Raw genomic sequence first — 21,911 nt, 5'->3', positions numbered from 1 at the left:
AGTATTAGTGAAAACATCGATGTGGGTCACTAAGCTCAGAGTTCTGAAGAAGTGGTTTAGGAGATAAGGCAAGGTTGCTTAAGTTTAGTAAGTGCAGGCTTACTCAGTAAACGTTTATTGGGTGACTTTTTGTTGCTAGATCCTGTTCTAGATGCTGAGTGCTCCAGGGTGAATAAGACAGACAAAAATCTCTACTTTCACATAGTATATTTTTTTGTAAGTTAGAGAAGAAAGAGAGAAATCAAATTAATGAGGACATAAGAAAATGTAGAGTAGGTATCCTTCAAAGAATTAAAACAGGCTGATATGACAGGTGATGGGGTCAATTTTTTTTAACCGTTTTAAAATTTTAATTTTCTTTTTTAGTAGGCAATGCAGTTTGAATAGCTGCTAAATTCAAATTTATCTACAAGCACAGGAATATTTTCTTATGCTGCATCAGTTCATTATGGACACTCTGGCGTTCAAGGAGGGCAGGATCATACTAGTTTGCCCTTGGGGCAATATCCAATAGGATATGTTGGGGTTAAACTTACTAGCAGAGTCTGTGTAATCTCTAATATCTTGTTCTCCCACAGAGAGGGCGCTTAGATCGTTTTTGATTAGACTGGACTCAGTATGGCAAATGCTCTCTAGTGAACAGTGACCTCACTCCCGTAACATCCCATAACACTCCCACAGCATGGCAAGGAACACCCAAACCTTTGTGCAATAGTAGAGATTTCTTGGCCAGGGAAGTCACCTTGTTAGAAAGGGGGCACCTCCAGAACTCAGCAGCTGGTATCAGCCTATTCCTTGTGTTGAGGTGACTCAGACCTGCTGGGCCCGCACATTGCCAAGTCACAGGCATGGGGAACAAATGAACCTTCGGGGCTATCTGGATTTGTCTTCGAAAAGGAAGAAGGGAAAAAAACAAAACACACTATCATTTGAATTAATAGGATTGTTTTTCACTCAGTATTTCTGATTGAGTTCAGAGTTGCAACTTTTTAAAAATTTTAAAGTATTTTCTAATGCTAATTGTTTGAACTCAAGTAAAACATTTTAAAATTAAAAAAGAAAAGGAAGAAGGTAGAGAAGATGACAGAATGTGATCATGAGGCTCCATCTGCTGGTATGAGGCTCTTACTGTCATACTTTTTAAAAAGATGTTCAGCATCTTTTTCTTATCTCTTCTACTTTGCAGTCTTGGCTCATGTGACATATTAAAAGAAGAATTCTTAGTGTATTTATCCCTTGTTTTTCATTTCACACTGCAGAGATGCCATTCCAAAGATGATGATCTTGAATGGCAGTAAGATAGTTCCTTTGAGGGCCTTCAGCTTTTCTTTATCTCCTTAAACCATTCTGATCCCACTCTTCTGGAAGTTATCAACAATTTATTAATAGTTATATTTAATTCTTTTAACAAATTTATGAGCTAGTGTCAGAAATTAACACAGCCAGACGTGAATGTAGTGAAAACAGATTTTATTTAGGAACTACTGACAGTAGGGGAAAGAGCTGAGCTCCCTTCCAGTTTGTGAGAAACGATTTGGGTGTTTTAAAGGTAGAATGGGGTGAGAGGTAGAGCAGGGGTTCCACAGAGTCAGAGAAGTGAAAAACCACAGGGGGTTGGTCATTGCAAATGCAATTAGGCCAGCTGTGTTTGCTAGCTAGCAGTTAAAAATAGGATTCTGTCCTGCCACAGAGACTGGGAAACAGAGGCCCTATCCTTCCTGATAATTACATTTCAAAGGGATGGCTCTCAGGTCCTTGAGAAAGATACTTCTTTTTTTCTTTTTCTTTTTTAAGATTTATTTATTCATTTGAGAGAGAGAGAGTGCAAGTGCGTTGACATGGGGGTGGTGGTCAGAGCAAGAGGGAGAATCTCAAGCAGACTCCATGCTTAGTGTGAAGCCCAGTGTAGGGCTCGATCCTGTGACCCCAAGATCATGACTTGATCTGAAATCAAGAGTTGGTTGCCTGACTGACTGGGCCACCCAGGTGCTCTGAGAGATACTTTTGAGTTGCAAAGATACATATTCACAATTGTAATCCCCTTTTAATAAATGGTCTAAGAAGGGGAGATCAAGGGCCTATTGGCAGGTGTTGCTAGAACAAATAGTAAAATTTCCTGCAGCATTTTTAGTTTTCTCAGGCAGGCATTGTGATGGGGAAGCTGGGGCCCTCCTGGGATGTGGCTTTTTGCCGCTAGAAGCCATGATCCAGTTTGGTCTAGTTTTTTAGTGCAGGGTTTAGGAGGAGTTATGTGCCAAGAGCAGGCACCATTAGCCCAGTTTCACAGGTGAGGAAACCCAAGCACAGAAGGAAAGAACTCGCACAGGATGGTACAGCTAGTAAGTGGTAGAGCTGAGATTTGAATGTAGAACACTGTGTTATTATACTGTCTCGCAGCACTCATGGAGACCCTGGGGAAACGGTGACAGTTATGACGTGATCTTTGTCCTCAAAGAGCTCACAGTCCAATGGAAGGGGCCAAACATTAGAACAAATAGTTATAATCAGTGCAGTGTCAAAAATATCCCTTCGGAGTGCCTGGGTGGCTCCGTGGGTTAAAGCCTCTGCCTTCGGCTCAGGTCACGACCTCAGGGTCCTGGGATCAAGCCCCGCATCGGGCTTTCTGCTCCGTGGGGAGCCTGCTTCCTCCCCTCTCTCTGCCTGCCTCTCTGCCTACTTGTGATCTCTGTCAAATAAATAATTAAAAAAAAAAATCCCTTCAACTGTCTTCCTCCTGTCTAATGACACGGAAAGCTTTCTAACCTGATTTCTCCTTTTAGCCGGCCACTTCTTGCTATCACCAGCCAGCCAGACACTGCAACTGTGTATCTCACCAGGGACTCAGCCCTGTTACAGCCTCAGTCCTACTCATTCTGACTTCCCTTACTCCTCACCGTCTCTCCTCCTGACCCTCTTCTGACTCTCCAGTTTGAGAATGAAGTTGCTGGTCTCTCAGTCACTCGGGCTCTGTCCTGTTCGGAAGTGATCTGTGTCTCCTCTTTCCCTCACATCTCTGTAGTCACCAAGTCCTACGGAAGGTACTAGAACTTTTCTTTTGTCCTGCCCCGGTCTCTTTTGCTCGGTTGCTGTAGACCCTCCTGCCTCTCGCTTCCCTGCGAAGCCGTCCGGGCGGCCTGCCCTACCGGCCTCAGCTCTGCCCGCACCGACCCTGTGGGTTACTCCCCTAGCTCCTGGCTGTTCTTCCAGGCGACTCAGCATTTTCTCTCTAGACATAAAGATTCGTAATGAGAGTTTTGGCTGTTTATGAGCTGTTTTGGAATACATTTTATTTAACTTCCTTAATTTATTTTGTTTGCTAACTTTGAAGACTTTCAAGTGGGTGCGGAGTGGGATCGGCGGATCAGCCAGCGGTCTCTGCTCTAAACAACGTACGCCTACCTCTCCCTGTCTCGGCCAGATGCTGCCATTTCTGTTTTTAGTTCCTGCTCTTTATTGCCTCGCTGGATACCTCCCTTCCAGATGACTCCGTGTTCCTCTTGCCCTTCTGTGCTCAGCTCAAGTCAACTTCTGTTTTGAAGTTCTCCCAGATTTTTCCTGTTAACAGCAATCTTATTTTTTTTCTAATTCATGTCACACCGGAAGACTCTGCAGTTAACACTTAATTGTGTCAAGATACGTTATTCTTTCGCTGTTTCGTGTTTGTCTGCTTTCCTCAACTAATTTTTAAGCTTGTCGAAAGCGTGACCTGTGTATTGTAGTTGTAGGATGTGGAGTGCTGAGACAGTAAATAGGCACGTGTGTATCTGCCCATTATCACGCATTTATCTTTTCAGCACATTTTTATCGAGCACCTACTATGTCTGACTTTCCTGCTCTCTTGGAGTTTATATCCTGATGGGGAGATTAAGCTATGAAACAAATCATCACAAATTGTGCTAAATTCTGTGACTGAAATAAATAGGTAACGGCATGATGTAGGGAGTTGATTTGGATAGTGTGAAGGCCTTTGTGGGAAAGGGCTCCGTAACTACTTGCTGACTTATATATTTTAGTAGAAGGAAAGCACAGTCCTCTGGGGTTCTTATATCTGTATTTGAAAATTATGGATATAAATATATATAATATGTACAGCCTAAAAAATATAAAAAAACCCTAAATTACCATATGGCTTAAGAAATACCTTTGATGCTTTTGTATGTCTCTTTTGTATCACATTCCTCTCCTCCCGCCAGAGACAACTTCTGTCCTGACTTTCATGTTTATTATTTCTTTGCATGTTGCTATATGTGTATTTTTAAACAATATATGGCTTACTTTTACTTTTGGGTTTTGAACTTTATGTAAATAGAACATACCATATATTCCGTAAATTTTTTGTTTCCTTTTTTCTTCCTCTTTCTTCCTTTCCTAACCTTATGTTTGTAGAATTTGTCTGCGGCATATTTTACCTAGGACTTCACAAGCGAGGGGATATGTCACCTGTGGGTAATGTGGTAGAGCTAAAGCATTGGAACATTTTGTAGAACGCTCGGAGGTGCTCTTGCTTCTTTCATGTTCTTGCTTTTTTGTTACCTTCTTAAATCTCCCTTTGTTGTCCAGACATCAGTTTGTTTTCACTTCTCTTGGTTGGTGAAAAGTCAAATAAGCCTTTTAAAAAATGATCACATAGAAATATTTATAAACTATAGAATATATGAATAGCATTGTTATAACTTCCGTTAGGATTCTTAAAGTTGTCATTTTCTACCTTTTTCTTTTTCCCCCAGTACTGTCATGGACAGCAACCATCACAGTAATTACAAACTCACTAAAACCGAGAAGAAGTTCTTAAGGAAACAGATTAAAGCCAGGCATACTTTGCTGAGACACGAAGGCGTTGAGACAGTGTCCTGTGCCACTCAGGTAACCAAAAACTTACTGTTTGAATGTGGCCATGTTAATGTGTCGTCGTCACATTTGTTACTAATTGCTCAGAGAAGAAGGCCGTTCCCCTTCAGTCTTGTGTTATGTCTCTGTTCAGTATACACACGACAGGACCTACTGACATTCTGTTTTGGGGACATAGTTTGAATTTCTGTTGGCCGTGTGGGTTGGCCTGTGGCCGTGTGGAGGGAGTGGTGGTGTATGTTAACAGAAATACTGTATGACTGTGTAGAGTTTACAAAGCATCCTTCTATTCATTATTGTGTTTAATCCCTTTGGAATTCTTACATGAGGGGTTAGAGAACTAAGGCTCTGACAGGTGGTGCGTCCTTTGAGAGAGTGGCTGAACGGTAAATTAAACCTCAGTCTTTTGTATCCTAATGTTCTCTTTCCCCTCTATTCCTAACTCCATTTTTGTTATAAGTATTTTGATTATGTGCTATAAAACAGGTTTAATTTATCAGACCTTATTTACAAAGCCTTTTCATTTTCTAATGGCAATAATTATATATATTATACTATAATATATATCAGTTATACATATGAGGGACTGTGAGACTTCTTGGACTGTGAGTTAAGAAGAACTTAGTTTAACTCTTACCTTTTCCTCTTATTTGGACATGAGCAGTCCCTTTGATCTCAGCTTTCTTTGTAAAGACACAGTATCGTATGTGTTTTTATTCCATTGGATTAGATTCTAGAAGTATGTGACAGTACTTACTCATTGTTAAAATTCCACATGAATCCAAAGTTGTTGTTTTTTTTGGGGGGGGGGTTCTTAGGGGTAGGAAGGAAGATCAGCCATCATCTAACCAAGGGCCAAACGCATGCCCTTGAGAAGGTGAAGCTGGGATTAAAACTTGGGTTTCAGACCAGTGCTCCTCCCTTGTATCACGTCACACTGTCTTCTGTGCTGTGTGATAGTTTTAGAAACGAGTAATCTGTTAAGGGAGATTTATTTATTCACTTATTTATTTAAATATTTCTTTATTTTAGAGAGAAAGAGAGCAGGGTAGGGGGAGAGGGAGAGGGAGAAAGAGAATCTTTTTTTTTTTTTTTTTAAAGATTTTATTTATTTATTTGACAGACAGAGATCACAAGTAGGCAGAGAGGCAGGCAGAGAGAGAGAGAGAGGAGGAAGCAGGCTCCCTGCCAAGCAGAGAGCCCGATGTGGGGCTCGATCCCAGAACCCTGGGATCATGACCTGAGCTGAAGGCAGAGGCCTTAACCCACTGAGCCACCCAGGCACCCGGGAGAAAGAGAATCTTAAGCAATCTTAATCTTAATCTCCATGCTCAGCACAGAGCCTGATTTGGGGCTTCGTCTCATGACCCTGAGGTCATGACCTGAGCTGAAATCAAGAGTCAGATGCTTCCCGCCGAGCAGGGAGCCCGATGTGGGGCTTGGTCCCAGGACCCTGGGATCATGATGTGAGCCTAAGGCAGACAGTTAACGACTGAGCCACCCTGGAAGCCTGCTTCTCCCTCTTCCTCTGCTGCTCTGCTGGTTGTGTTCCCTCTCTCGCCGTGTCTCTCTCTGTCAGACAAATAAATAAAATCTTAAAAAAAAGAAAAAAAGAGTCAGACAGTCAGTTGAGCTACCCGGATGCCCCTATTGAGGGAGATTTAAATCTAGCAGGTAATAGGCCCGTACTTAGATTAGACACAGTATTAATGACTTCAGAGAATTAAGCCAAATTCCTATAAAGAGGACAGCATACATCATAGATTAGAAGTCATATGACGGCACACACTCTGCTGTTTCTGCCAAGAGCCACCGAGGTTTCGAGACCTTCAGAAGATGAAACTGACATTGTCTCTGTTCTCTTCCCAAATGTAACTTGCTTTCTTTTCCTTCTAGGGTCGTGGAGACAGGTGTAAGGAAAGAAGTGGTTAATGTTTTGTTTTGTTTTGTTTTGTTTTGTTTTGCCTCTGAAGCTGTTTCTAGTGGATCTGTTTTTTTAGATTTCTAGAAGCTTTAACCTCACCTTCATGGCTTCCAAATTGTCTTCTTATTTGGGCTTGGTTATTTTTTCTCCACAGTATTTTTACAAGAAAGGAATAAAATTCTAGAAGAACCTCTAATTGCATATTATCTATCCAGGAGAGAACAAATGTTCTTTTCATGATGCGTGCTAAGTATGCGTGCCTTTATGCACATTCGTAGCAGTAGTGAGATTTTTTTTAGAGCAGTGGTCCTCAAATTGTCAGGACTGAAGATAACTTAAAAAAAAATCTGAATTCTTTACTTCATATTATTGGGAAACTTGCTTGCTTGAACAATTATAAATAAGACACTTTCTGCTTTTTATTATATTGTGTGACTCACATACAGTAGGAAATAAATTCCTCCCTTTCCTCCCCTCTGCACTTGTTTTTGTGTGGTTTGCCTTTAGAATTGCCCACAGATCACTTAAACAGCATCCTTGTGGACCATTAGTATTCCTCTAGTCACACCTCACCATGCTCCTCAGTTTCTAGAAGGAGTCACGGACCCTTGACATTTATAACACCTTTGCAATTCCTAAGATTTGGGAATATAGAAATATTTTTGTAACTATGGCTGCATGTAACCAAATTATTTTAGTACTTTATAAACCTTGTTGAATGAGGTCCAAGGCAAGCCATCTTAGACTAAATTTTTTTTTTTTTAAAGATTTTATTTATTTATTTGACAGAGAGAGATCACAAGCAGGCAGAGAGGCAGGCAGAGAGAGAGGAGGAAGCAGACTCCCTGCTGAGCAGAGAGCCTGATGCGGGGCTCGATCCCAGGACCCTGAGATCATGACCTGAGCCAAAGGCAGCGGCTTAACCTACTGAGCCACCCAGGAGCCCCTAGACTAAATTTTTTATCATGTTTTATATCATCGTATTAGTGTTTTGGTTCATCATATGTATCTGTGTGTTTGCAAACATATGAAGTATTGGGTCTTCCGTGATATACAGAGCTTTACTTTTCTTGTCCAGTTTTATAATAGAGATAATAATTATTATATTATATAATATTATATAATATATAATATGAATTATAATAATAATTCATTCTTTTAAGTCAAGTTTCTAGATATCCCCATTTGGTGTATATGAAACTAATACGTTACATTCTGATCTCCTGCTTTGTATATAAATCAGGGCTTGGCAGAGTATTGTCCCCAGGTCAGATCTGGCTTGTAAGCTAAGAACGAGTTTTACATTTTCAAAGGGTTGTTGAAAATGTAAAAGAGCATGTGACAGAGACTTGACTGAGAAGCCTAAAATATTTACTGTCTGGCTGTTTTCAGAAAAAGTTTGTCAATACCTGATATAAGCAATAAAACTGATAAGAGTAAGCCATCAGTGGTTTACTTCTTTTAGGCTACAAAGTTTTTAGGCGTCATAGATTATAAATCTTAACACTTAACACTGTGTAGAGTGTTTTATACGAGTTGTTAGGCCATAAGCATCAGCATAAAAATAGGAAACTCCCCGCTCTACCCACCAAACAAATCCCTTCAATAAAATTTAGCACAGGACTGCAAATAATAGGAAGTAAGCATGAAATTTAACTAAGGAAAAAGTTTAATTGCAAAATGACTGAATTACTGAGACACAGAGGAAAATTTTCCTGTTTTATATTCAGTAGAAACTGTAGTAACCTCATATCATGGTTATATCAAGTGTGGTTTCTGGAAACCGACAGAAATAGGTTTGAAACCCAACTCCCCCATCGCTACCGCAACTTAATTTCTCTGCTTTTCAGTGTCTACCCTGTGAAGTGGGGCTAATATCATGTACTTTGTAGGCTTTGTTGTGAGGGTTAAGTAGATTAAGGTAGGGATAGTCTGGCAGAAATTAATATGTAACTCCTATTCCTTGTCTTCTGTCTATTTCTCTTTCATTGTGTTAAACTTGTAAGTGGTAATAAATGTGAGATTTTAATTTGTATGTATAGCCATTAAGAAAGGAATATTTTTGGGACGCCTGGGTGGCTCAGTTGGTTAAGCAGCTGCCTTCGGCTCAGGTCATGATCCCAGCGTCCTGGGATCGAGTCCCGCATCGGGCTCCTTGCTCATCAGGGAGCCTGCTTCTCCCTCTGCCTCTGCCTGCCATTCTGTCTGCCTGTGCTTGCTCTCTCTCCCTCTCTCTCTCTGACAAATAAATAAATAAAATCTTTAAAAAAAAAAAAAAAAGAAAGGAATATTTTTTACTGCAAAGTCTATTTAAAAATCAGTGTTATTTATATCATAGGTATACTTTTTAATCTTTACTCTTTAATAAGTTGGTTTATATACTATGTATGAAATTAGAAAACCAAATAACCACCATAAGGAAACCTTTTTTCCCCATCTCAGGGGAACCTTTTTTCCCCCATCTTCATTACACCTTTGTGGAAATCTTATTTAAAAAGAAACTTACTTTGTTTCATTTTAACATCTTATTTGAAAATAAATGGATTGATGCTAATTGCTCATGTCTTTTTTCTTCTTCTTCTTTTGTTTTTTCAAAGAATCTGGTTGTTGCCAATGGTGGATTGGGGAACGGTGTGGGCAGGAGCCAGCTGCTCCCCGTGTTAGAGAAGTGTGGCCTGGTGGATGGTCTCCTGATGCCCCCTAATAAGCCCTACTCATTTGTGAGATACAGAACTGCAGAAGAAGCCAGGAAAGCCTACCTCACCCTCAACGGAAAAGAAATAGTGGGTGATGTAGGACAAAAGATCATTCTGTACTTGAACTTTGTGGAAAAAGGTATTAGTATACAGGTGTCTTTTATTTATTTATTTATTTAAAGATTTTATTTATTTATTTGACAGAGAGATCACAAGTAGGCAGAGAGGCAGGCAGAGAGATAGAGGTGGAAGCAGGCTCCCTGCTGAGCAGAGAGCCTGATTCGGGGCTTGATCCCAGGACCCTGAGATCATGATCTGAGCTGAAGGCAGAGGCTTTAACCCGCTGAGCCACCCATGCGCCCCTACAGGTGTCTTTTAAAAGCAGTTGTTCGTTTTGTGGCAGTTTTCTTTTCATACCCCCATTAGGAGGTTCAGTGATTGTGAAACCAGACAGGAACTCAGTTAGGCAGCCCCTTTTTGTCTCACAGATGCTGCTGACCCACCTCGTGTGTGCGGGCCAGTTGTGGAAGGGACGTGGGTTAGGCATAGCCTGCCTTTAAGGAACCGGCCCTACTGCCCTCACGGTCTGTTTATTATCCGTGTGACTTATTTTGGAACCCCGCTACCTAATTGTTTTTTTCACAATTTAACATTGGGGATTCAGATTGCCAGTTTTATAGCGTCTACCCGGAAGCTTTTAATTAATCACTTAAAAATCAGTTGTGATCCAAAGAATTGTGTGCCAGGCTTGCCATTTATGGGGGGAACACCTCCAGCCAGCAGTGATCCCCGAAGCTTTAGAGTGGCCGTGTCCAGCAGAACCTTCTGTGATGATGGCAACGTTCATATGTTCACAGGCGCACTGTCCAACGTGATTGTGTGTTGCGGAACTGGTTTTTTAATTTACTTTTATTTAAGGAAATATAAATAAAATCTTTGTAGACTGATATACAGAACTGCTATAGAGATTATTACATCTTTTCACCACTGTCCCATGGAAATAAGTTGTACTGAGATGAATTTTGATGTAGACATCTGGTCCCCCATTATACTCATTTGCCATCTATTTAGGCAACTTAATGTTTTGTTCAGATACCCCGGGGATGGGTAGGCGATAATCTGACCGAGTTCATGTTTTTGTAAAATAAGACTCAGGAAACTTTTAAAGACTTTATAAAGATATATTTTAAGAGTTAGAATTCTCAGTATCTGTATGTATTTAATTTAAAATATGACATAAGCTTTAGATTTTAAAAACTCTGTTATCTCTGTATTGCATGTGTTTATGACCAGCTTTTAAAAACTGAATGGTTTGGGGGTGGGGCGCCTGGATGGTTCAGTGGGTTAAAGCCTCTGCCTTCGGGTCAGGTCATGATCCCAGGGTCCTGGGATCGAGCCCCGTATCGGGCTCTCTGCTCAGTGGGGAGCCTGCTTCCTCCTCTCTCTGTGCCTGCCTCTCTGCCTACTTGTGATCTCTGTCTGTGAAATAAATAAATAAAATCTGGGAAAAAAAATTGAATGGTTTGGGAGTAATTTTTTTTTAAAGATTTTATTTATTTATTTGACACAGAGACACAGCGAGAGAGGGAACACAAGCGGGGGAGTGGGAGAGGGAGAAGCAGGTTTCCTGCTGAGCAGGGAGTCCCATGCGGGGCTGTATCCCAGGACCCTGGGATCATGAGAAAGTACTGTCCTTCGGTTTTCCTGTAGTCAGTATGTTAAAGGCTCTGTAAGAAATTGCACAGAGTTCTGGACTGTACCTTATTTGAAATCCCACATTAGATCCAGATGTATTTCCAAGGCTGTTGTTAGGAAATAAATCTTAGTAGAAACAAAGAGAGAACAGAACTGTGTCACAAGTGTTTTCATACTGATTTCGATAATTACTACCAGAGAGCCACTGAGTAAGAAATACAAGGGGGTATTTCTCATTCTATTTTTTTAAAACTATTTTTAGGAAACTAAGTATGAATTACTTGTACTGTAAATTGCCTGTCTTTAAGTAATTTTCCCCAAAGCTTTTCTTACATAATTTGAATAAGTAATGTAACCCCTGACATGTAGTAAACACTTGGTAAATGTTTATCAGGCGATTCACTATTTGTGTTTCTGAAACAATAATAAAATCTAGTAGACATTTATATTATTTTTGTGAATTTTTATGTTAAATGATTCAAGATCGAAAACTCTTCAGTAGAAAAATTTTAGAGATCCCATCTGTAGCATGAACAATGAGCTCTTTAATGATAATTGAATTGCATTATTCCCTTTAATTATAAATCCGTTCTTCTTTTTCTTTCACTGTTACACCTATCTTAAACTTTGAAGGGCACAGGGATTCCAAAATTATTTTAATATAAACCGAATAATTCTTCATAGGATGATATTTTTATTTCTTTAGAATACGTTTTTTGTTGTTTTAGCTTTTCCTGTTACTGGACCATAGCTAGTATCAAGAACTTAAGGGCAGGGTGCCTGGGTGGCTCAGTAGGTTAAGCGTCTGCCTTCGGCTCAGGTCACGATCCCATGGTCCTGAGATCAAGTTCCACATCTGGCTCCCTGCTCTGCGGGAAGCCTGCTTCTCCCTAAGGGCAAAAATGAGCATTTAAATTTTTGTTTTTAATATTTAGAGACAGTCTGGCTTTTTAATAGAGTGGCAAACTGTAGATATTATGACAAACCTTGTTTCTTAGTAAGATTTAAAAAGTAGCTCAGTTGTGTTCCAATAATATTTAAGTAAACACTGTTTTTTATTTGCTGTTGGCTAACTGTGGTGGATACACTGTACCATAATTTTTATCTTGGTTTTCATTTTTGTATTTTCCTATGTCATGTGCTTTTAGCGTTCTTACTTCTGAATATGAGGATTGGGAACTTTATGAACTGGTAAATGGCTTCTGGACAGAATTATTTGTGTTTAGGAACTTTAAGTTCTGTCTGTGACTGTTTTGTTTTTGTTTCCCAAGCACAATGGAAAGAGATGGAGCTTCAGGCCTTACCTCCAGGCCTCATGGTAGTAGAAGAAATTATTTCTTCTGAGGATGAGAAAATGCTTTTGGAAAGTGTTAACTGGGCAGAGGATATAGATGATCAAAATGGTAAGAAAAACTTCTAAAATATGATATTTAAATGTCTCTGCCAAATGTCATGTTAGTGCTTCTCCTTTCCTCCTCCTCCTTTGCTTTATTAAAATTTCTAATATTTCCTCAAAATTACTTGAAGTGGCCTAGATCTAATATTAGGCAAGTCATGCCAACATTTCTTAAGGGCATTAATAATAAATGACATTTATATAGTTATCAATTTTAACCTCTAAATTAATTAATATTCATTAGCTAACATTTGTAGAGCCAACATTGCTAAGCCCTTTCACATACATTATCTTCTTTGATCCTGTCCCCCCCCACCCCCACAAGGCACATTTCCAGTGTGGGATCAGCAGCTCAGTACCTTGCTGCCGCAATGCAGTGAGAGCCTCTTGGAGATTTTTGCAAATGAGAGTTCCTCTGACTCTTCCCAGATCATAAATGGTCTTGTGAGTGGCAGCATCTGTAGTTGACTCTTCTGGGTTGATGGGATGAAACTCCAAGGCTTTGTAACCATTTTAGATTGAAAAGAACTACAGAGATGAGGTAGAATGGTTAATTTTTTATTTTTATTTACTTGTTTTTATTTTTATTTTTTTTTTGAGAAATTTTATTTATTTATTTTACAGAGAGAGAGCAATCACAGTAGGCAGAGAGGCAGGCAGAGAGAGAGAGGGGAGGAAGCAGGCTCCCTGCCGAGCAGAGAGCCCTGATACGGGACTGGATCCCAGGACCCTGAGATCATGACCTAAGCCGAAGGCAGAGGCTTAACCCACTGACCCACCCAGGTGCCCAGAATGGTTAATTTTTTAAAGATAATCCAGTAGTTATCAAAAATTGCCATTCCTAAAAGAATCCTGACTCACAATTTTGACTTTGAAATAGACAAAGGAATGCAAATATTTTTCTCTCAAATAGTTTCCTTCCTTTTCTTCATTTAGTTCAAAAATCCTTGAAGCACAGGAGGGTAAAGCATTTTGGTTATGAATTCCACTATGAGAACAACAACGTAGATAAAGACAAGCCATTACCTGGGGGTAAGTAATTGCTAGGAAATCACAAATGCTGGCTCAGGAAAGAAAGATTTAATGTACTGGAAGTATGCCATAGTGTGTTTCGTTTGCCGTTTCTAGGTACACTGTTGAAATAGCTGATTAAAGTTAAAACATTTACATTACATTCATAGTGAGCTTTTGTGAAAACTGGATATGTGTAGCTAAGGCTAAAGTTCCTCCTGAACACCATCCTCACTCCCACACTTCTCAGAAGCAGTACTGTTAACAGGTGAGGACACTTGCTGTAACAAAGGAGTTTACGTCCCTGCAGAGAGACTATAGAAGTGAGTAGTCATTAACACATAGTGTTAGCGTGTGTGTTACATGTTCACATCTCACGTGGATGCCTCCAGCTTGTTCTTCTCCCTTTATTAAATGTTTGGGAGATCTGCCGTGAGTTTTCATCGTGTGCACTGTTCCGCAGTGGCTTACTCAGTTCCCTGTTGGTAGACACTTAGCTTATTTCTGGTTTTTAACTTTATAAGGGCTGCTGTGCATTGTCTTTGTGTATATCTCTTAGGCAGTAAGCAAGAATTTCTCAAGGGAGACTGCTAAGTAGTAGAATCGTTATGTCAAAGCTGTGTTCATTTAAAAATGTTAACAGATGGGGCGCCTGGGTGGCTCAGTGGGTTAAGCCGCTGCCTTCGGCTCAGGTCATGATCCCAGGTCCTGGGTTCGAGCCCCACATCGGGCTTTCTGCTCAGCGGGGAGCCTGCTTCCTCCTCTCTCTCTGCCTGCCTCTCTGCTTACTTGTGATTTCTCTCTGTCAAATAAATAAATAAAATCTTTAAAAAAAAAATATATGTTAACAGACACTGAAAAACTGCCCCCAGCTCAGCTGTATCGACATGGTTCTTACCCAGTGTGTACCTCTTTCCCCCCACCTATGCCAATATGTGATACAATAAAACTTAACTTTATAATTTCCCAATTACTAATGAGGTTGGCCATTTTTATTTACCTTTCTGTGAATTTCCCTTCATATCCTTTGCCAGTTTTTGCTACTGGGTTGACTAATTAATAAGATTTTATTGTATGATCTGTAAATTAAGCGTTTGGTAGGGTTGTGTGGGAGTTATGTTTATTTGTATGACTTTAATCTTATTGAAAGCTTACTTTCCCTCATAAAATAATATTTTTGACTTCAGTGAAAGTAAATTAGTTTTACTTTGAAAACTATTTTGTGTTTTTGTTTTTGTTTTTTAAATATTTAGTTTTTTGAGTACTGTCTATACCAAACATGGGGCTCAGTGGGGCTCAAACTCATAGCCTGAGATCAAGAGTCACATATTCCTCAGACTGAGCCAGCCAGGCATCCCAAAAACTGTGTATTTTACAAGGAAATAATTTAGGGGTGTCTGGCTGGCTCAGTTGGAAGAAGGAGCGACTCTTGATCTTGGGGTCATCAGTTCAAGCCCCACACTGGGTGTGGAGATTGCTTAAATAAATAGAAAACTTAAAAAAAAATAAAAGGAATAAATAAGTTAAATTTAAATTTAATTTTATAAAGTGGAATAATTTAAAATAGCAAGAAAGAGTGGTCAGCCTAATTTCCAGTATATAATAGTAAATTTTATAATTTTATTGCTGTTTTACAAAATGCCAAAATTGTGAGCAAAATTTTTCTTTTGGATATTTTGTTTCACTAAAAATCAATAAAATAATTTTAAAGATTCTGAAGGTTTCGTTTTTATTTTGTTTTGTCTTATCGGTTTATTGTTATATTTAGATCTTGACTGCTAAATAAAAGCTGTGATATTTTTCACAGTGGCTTTTCTAATTCCTTTTTTTTTTTTAAGGTTTTATCTATTTATTTGACAGAAATCACAAATAGGCAGAGAGGCAGGCAGGGGGGTGGGGGAGCAGGCTCCCTGCTGAGCAGAGAGCCTGATGCGGGGCTCCACCCCAAGACCCTGAGATCATGACCTGAGCCGAAGGCAGAGGCTTAACCCATTGAGCCTGCCAGGCACCCCGGCTTTTCTAATTCTTTTTTTTTTTTTTTTTTTTTTAAGATTTTATTTATTTGACAGAGAGATCACAAGTAGCAGAGAGGCAGGCAGAGGGGGGGGAGCAGGCTCCCTGCCGAGCAGAGATGTGGGGCTCGATCCCAGGATCCTGAGAACGTGACCTGAGCTGAAGGCAGAGGCTTTAACCCACTGAGCCACCCAGGCTTTTCTAATTCTTGAGTGAAACATGCAAAGTAAATATTTTAACGTTTCATCGTTATAATTACTGACATCAGGTCTTCCTGACATTTGGGATAGCATTCTGGAGAAGTGGTTGAAGGAAGGTTTCATTAAACACAAACCCGATCAACTGACTGTTAACCAGTATGAGCCCGGACATGGTGAGTATTTTCTTATTTCCACCTTGCAATCATATATTTCATGACTAAGTAGATTCCTTAACTCTCTAAAATCAAAGGTATGATTTTTTAGGGTAAACTAACTCTTCGCCTTAATTTGCTTGTGTCTGTTACCTGTGTTGGCTATTTAATCCCCTGCAGATCTGCATGTTAATCCTTTGAGGAATTTGTGTCTCAAAGTGTAGATAAGCAGACTGGCCCCTTCGCTGTCTGTGGTCTTTTTTGTTTGTCTCAGCATTTCATTCAGAGAGGGGGAGGCGACTGTTGCGAAGACACATGATGCCCGTGTGGTGGGATACCCAGAAGAAGGCTGCTTGGCTGGATGCTCTTGCTCTTGCTCTTCCTTCCTTCTCCTCTGAGAGTGTGACGACAGTTCTAGGATGATATGTTAGTAAAAGTCTTTAGGCTCCTGAGTTTTTTTGCACTTTTTAGCAGCATCTCCTTGGGATATTTGTAGTAGTGAAATGCTCTTCAGGATTTTAGCGATGGCAGACATCATGGGGTTTGGGGTTTTCCTGCTTTTATCACAATGTATTGTAATTACGTATGTACCTGCCAGTCTTTCTGTTGGGGTGTGTGTGTGTGTGTGTGTGTGTGTGTGCGCGCGCGTGTGTGTGTTTGCGTGTGTGTGTGTGTTTGTGTGTGTGCATGTGTGTGTGTGTGTGTGTGTGTGTGTGTGTGCTCTTGCGCGCGCTCCCTGGGGACAGGGCTCTGTCTTCCTGCTTTATATACTCCTGCCACGCAGCAAAGTCCTTCTTCTTGGGAGATGCTCAGTGAAGGTAGTTGAGCGGTTGATGTCAGAATGATGCGTGTGTCTAATCTTCACACCCGGCTCTTGCTTGTGTTCTGCTTGTGCTTGTGAATCCCGTGTTCACGGGCAAACAGCACTTTGGCATCGATCTGCCGCGCGTTCTCTTGGGCTGGGATTGGGCGAATGCCCCAGGTAAGCAGCGACTCGCATCTGGGTTTCAGAGCGGAACTAGTGGCTCTTTGCCGTGAAGTGGAGAGATTTTCCGTTCAGGTTTGGTCTGATGTCCTGGAGTCGCATTCCCCCTCGGCGTTTGCTTTTCACTAAATGACGGTACCTTCCTGCGAGCAGCAGTGTTCTCCCCGGTATAGTGTGAGGCTGTGTGTGTCTTCAGTCTACTGAAAGGACAATGAAATGACCTATTATTTTATTTTCTGTCCCAGGAATTCCTGCTCATATTGACACACATTCTGCTTTTGAGGATGAGATTGTTTCTCTCAGTTTGGGGTCAGAGGTAAATGTTCAAACATTTTCATTAGCCGTCAACAACTCTTACCTTATACGATGCTGTTTCACGGGATTTCCCACACTTCTTAAGTAAAATGAGGTAGGATTTAAACCTAAGTAAAGGTGCTAATAGCACCTTTATATCTTATAGAATATAAAGTGATCATAGCCTCTTCTTTCAGGTGTCTGAAGTTTTATGTATCAGCTGATCAGATGGTAGGAAAACCCCTGTTTTTTCACATATATTTTTACAGCTTGTAGCTGGTGAAGACTAGCCAGACTACCCTCCTGACGTGCAGCAGTGCCACCTAGTGGCAACAGATGGTGGCTGCGCGCCACAGAAAACGGAACACAAAACTAAAATGTGTGTCCAGAGTTTTGATACTTTTTCACATATATTACCTGATTCATTCCCTTCAGAAACTCTGAGAAGTCCACGATAATATGCTGATTTTTACAGACAAAGAATATGAGATTCACGTTTATTCATCGACATGTTTGTATAACTGCACTGTCCTTGAGCTGCTCAAGAAGATAGAAAAAGCATGATTTAAAGGGATGGGTGCAAACTGCAGGTAGAATTTTAGTTAGAAATCAGAATTTTAAGTCCAGAAGAACCTTTAAAATATCAGGTCCTCTAATCTAACCAGAGGTTGCTTCAAAATCTGATCTTGTTCCTAGAGGCAAATACTGTTTCCTAGGTTGTGTTGTTTTGTTTTGTTTTGCCTTTGTGTAGTCCCTATCGCTAGGTTTTTGGTGCTTTGGTTTTTTAACTGATGCTGAACTCATGTGATGATGGCAGTGCTGTGACATGAGAGTTAGTACTCTTTGATGTGTCTTGTCACCCACATGTGTGGATTTTTATTAAATGCTTTATAAATAAGGAGGACGGGTAGGAAAAACAAAGAACTCTTCTTTCTCTGGCTTGTTTTTATTTTACTGGTTATCCTGGCTTGTGGCTTTAGGGGATCCGTAAAGAACGTCTTTGTCTTTTCCTCTCAACTGTCTAACCAGCTGAGAAAGGAGACACAGCTGGAGATGAGAGTGTCGGCTTTACTACTGAGAAAACACGGCAGAGAATGGCTTTAGATCTGCAGCCAAGTGGACGTATTAATACTTGAATTAAAGTGACTTGTCATGCTTGTCAACCAGTGCAGCCAGACAGCTGGAGACCTTGCTTGTGGAGGCAAGAGCTTCCTCTCTAACAGGACATGAAGGAGCACATATTAGGTTCTGCAGACTGTGTAGATCTGAAAAAGAGAGCAAGTGAAGAGCTCAGCTGAGCGAGCGTGGCCCCAGGCTAGCCACTGCCCCGAGCCAGGCCCTTTCTCCTGGGCAGTTAAAAGTGAACGGGTGGCGGGGGCACCTGGGTGGCTCACTAGGTTCCGGGACCAACCCTTGATTTCAGCTCAGGTCATGATCTCAGTCAGGGTTATAGCTCGAGCCCTGAGCTGGGACAGTCAACAGCGATTCTGCTGCTGGAGATTTTCTCCCTCTGCCCCTCCCCCTGGTCACATGCATGTACTTGTGCTCTCTCTCTCCCCCCCCCCCCTAAAAAAAAAAAAAAAAAAAGAGTGAAGGAGTAGAGAAAAGCCAGGTATGTTGTTCCTTTGCTTTTACTCTGGTGGAAATTTCTGCCCCACCTACGGAAATATGATGAGTGAAACTAAATGTTCCTCCACAACTGGAAGTCATAAAGAAGGGAAAACGTGCCCTTTACCTGCACTGATAACATGCTGCAATTGTCACCTCCACTTGGTGTCTCTGAAGGCACATAATTTTTAGCCACTAATTTGAATGATGGGGTTCTTGGCTAAAGCTGCCTTTGTCGTAGCAGGAAAGCATGCATGTTACGGCCTTATGACAAGACCAATAGATTTTCTTGTTAAGAGGTAGTTTTTGATGGGTAGCCAATCTTTGTAATTTTGGGGAAAAAATATTTACTAGACATGTAAGTGTATCGTGATATTTAAAAAGTTGACTGTATTTGGAGCCCTTTGTTTCGTATGTAAAATTGGATTAACATTAGCTCTTGTCTGGCGGAAAGATTGTGAGTTAACTTTGTAAACTGTTTTCTAACTCAGAGCGGTTCATACGTGCAGACTTACTAAGGTAAGGTGCTTCTTTGGTCCCTTCCTGGAAGGTTTCACTTCTGTAACAGAGGGAAGATCACGTTCCCATGGCCTCAAAAATAAGATTTCTGGTGGTCCCCAGAAAGGTGGCTTTCACCTTTTCTTCTTGCATTTACTCACCTTTGCACCTGTTCTGTTTGCTTTTGACACTGTAGTTGTTTGCACTCTCTTCTGGCTCTGTTCCCCAGACCTAGAACCTGTCTCCCAGACTTCTGTCCCTTTTTCTTTATTTCTTTGACAGCCTTAATTATCGTTAAGAAATTTACTGTAGGATCTACTCCAGCTTCCATCTCATTGTAATAATTTGTCTGTGGCGCCATTGTTTTTAGTGTTTTGTTTCTTGTTAGCTAAAATTCTTGAGATTATACTTAACTCTCTCTCTTTTTTTTTTTTTTTTTTTGGTAAGATTTTATTTATTTATTTGACAGACAGAGATCACAGGTAGGCAGAGAGGCAGGCAGAGAGAGAGGGGAGGAAGCAGACTCCCTGCGGAGCAGAGAGCCCGATGCAGAGAGCAGAGAGCCCGATGCGGGGCTTGATCCCAGGACCCTGGAATCATGACCTGAGCCCAAGGCAGAGGCTTTAACCCACTGAGCCACCCAGGTGCCCCTATACTTAACTCTTTACTTGCTTCCTTTTCCTCGAAAATTTCTGAGAACTCCTAATTTGTTTTATTGAGTGTAATTGACACACAATATTATATTGATTTCAAGTATAACAGTGATTTGAAATGTATATACACTACAAAATGATCACCATAACAAGTCTGGTTACTTTCTGTCACCCTACAAAGTTAACACACATTACATCAAAATTCATGGAGAGACTGACCAAAGGGTTACCACAATGAGCACTGATAGCTGCGAGTTTAAACACAGAGATATTTGAAGAAGTAGTAATTTTATAAGAAGTTGGTTTGTCAGTAAATATTTTTTATTATGATTTTTGCAACTGAGTGGGGTAAGCAATTGGGTATCTAAGGCTTTGTCTATTGAATGCCTGCTGGAGGGCTCCGAATTCGTTACATTACTTGTTCCCTCTCCAGGCTCATGCTTTTGGGCAATAGTTACTAAGTCCAGCTTGATCTTCTGAAATATATGGTAGTGAGTAAAAATTTTTTGTGAAATGTTTTGAGCGACTCAGTTTCTCTGTTGCCAGCTGAGTAGTTTTGTAGATTCTGTGGTTTTTCCCAAACTCTGTATATTTTGCCCCAGAAATGTTCTGATGCTGGAGTGATTCTCGTCGCGTCCTGTATGTTAGAGATGACTCACAGGGTACTTCCCTTGCAGAAGTGTGTTGCTTTAACAGACAAATGTTCCCTTGTTTTCTGATCCTCAGCACAAATTGGGGGAAGAAAACAAAGATACTTTGTTGATGGGGCTTGAAACAACTAACACAATCTGGACCCTCAGAATCCTGACCTCATCTTAGCCTCAAATTCAGCCTCAGAATGTGTATGTATAAGCAACATTTATAGCCTCAGAAGCCACGCAGTTTCTTCTTATTTTTATCTTGCTTCCAGGCCCCAGACTTTATTCTTCTGCGAGTTCTTAGAATATTTACATTTTGTAAAGTTCTGTCAAATAAATTGTGTCTGCTGTGTAGCTCCTTTCTCCCTTCTTGGTCCTTAAAACTTGTTTGTGATATTTTCCATCATCTCTGTAATGCTCTCAGCATTGAAAGGATGACGATCTGCCATCCAAGTGGGTATATACTTGGGCCCCTGTGTTGGTGTGCGTGTGGGAGTGCGTGCACAGGGACGCCGTACCCGCAGCTGTGGTGTGGCTGTGTATGTGGGTGGTGGTGCCTCGGGCCACGTCTTCGTTTCCCTTTGATCCAGTGTGTCCCTAACATTCAGAACTAACGTGGACAAGTGGATCTGGTTTGTGAGCCAGAGGAGATGCTTTACCTTACTGGGTCGTGTTTGTTTTTATACCGTGAATTCTGTTTTCACTTAAGCACTTCCCCTACTAACTTATGTTCTGAAGATTCCAATTTTTGTGTAATTTTCTTATCTTTCAAGATATCTTGGAAGCCAAAATCCCCTTTTGTGTATTGGGCAAATGAGAGTCTGCTGACGATTCTTCCAGTGCCCTCCTCCTGCCCTTTGTATGCTGCAGGACCCACGCTGCCCTTGCAGTGAGGAGAACGGCAAGAGATAGGCCTGTTCCAGGGCCAGTAATCTGCTAAAAAAAAATCTATTTCACAGAGTGACATCATGAACTAGAACATTTTGTTGTATTTGGAGCCTTCCAAGTACCAATTCTTTTATCTTTTCAGGTAGAATTTGTACATTTACTTTGTAGCAAGACAGCAGCATTGTATCACTGCGGGTATGTAGAACTAGAATGAAATTTGTCAGTTGAGGGCAGAAAGCTACAGTAGAGGCCTGTTTAGGAGATGTGGTAGAAACTGGTGATTGGCTGTTAACTAAGAGGTCACTTGAATTTGGGGATAATAATAATAAAAGATACATACGTATTACAAACACTGTGTTTTAGCCTACCTGTAAATTCACTCACCAGTATTTTGATGTGGGGCTCTTCTTTC

General features: G+C 40.7%; 1 protein-coding gene across 5 annotated transcripts in view; it reads left to right on the top strand.

Annotated features, from left to right (window-relative positions):
• Positions 1 to 21,911, top strand: part of ALKBH8 (alkB homolog 8, tRNA methyltransferase) — a 55,010-nt gene that overhangs the window by 770 nt on the left and 32,329 nt on the right. For 4 of the 5 annotated variants that reach the window (XM_047692410.1, XM_047692415.1, XM_047692414.1 and 1 more), the window contains exons 2-7: positions 4,728 to 4,863; positions 9,370 to 9,607; positions 12,435 to 12,566; positions 13,496 to 13,591; positions 15,852 to 15,956; positions 17,166 to 17,236. In XM_047692410.1, the coding sequence (XP_047548366.1) occupies positions 4,728 to 4,863; positions 9,370 to 9,607; positions 12,435 to 12,566; positions 13,496 to 13,591; positions 15,852 to 15,956; positions 17,166 to 17,236 (778 nt within the window). Of the gene's footprint in view, positions 1 to 2,792; positions 3,039 to 4,727; positions 4,864 to 9,369; positions 9,608 to 12,434; positions 12,567 to 13,495; positions 13,592 to 15,851; positions 15,957 to 17,165; positions 17,237 to 21,911 lie in introns of those variants that run through there. The other variant, XM_047692412.1, reaches the window with a different exon arrangement.

The sequence above is a fragment of the Lutra lutra genome, chromosome 10 (genome assembly GCF_902655055.1).
Source record: "Lutra lutra chromosome 10, mLutLut1.2, whole genome shotgun sequence".
Classification (NCBI taxonomy): Eukaryota; Metazoa; Chordata; class Mammalia; order Carnivora; family Mustelidae; genus Lutra; species Lutra lutra.
This window is presented reverse-complemented; position numbering and strand designations above follow the sequence as displayed.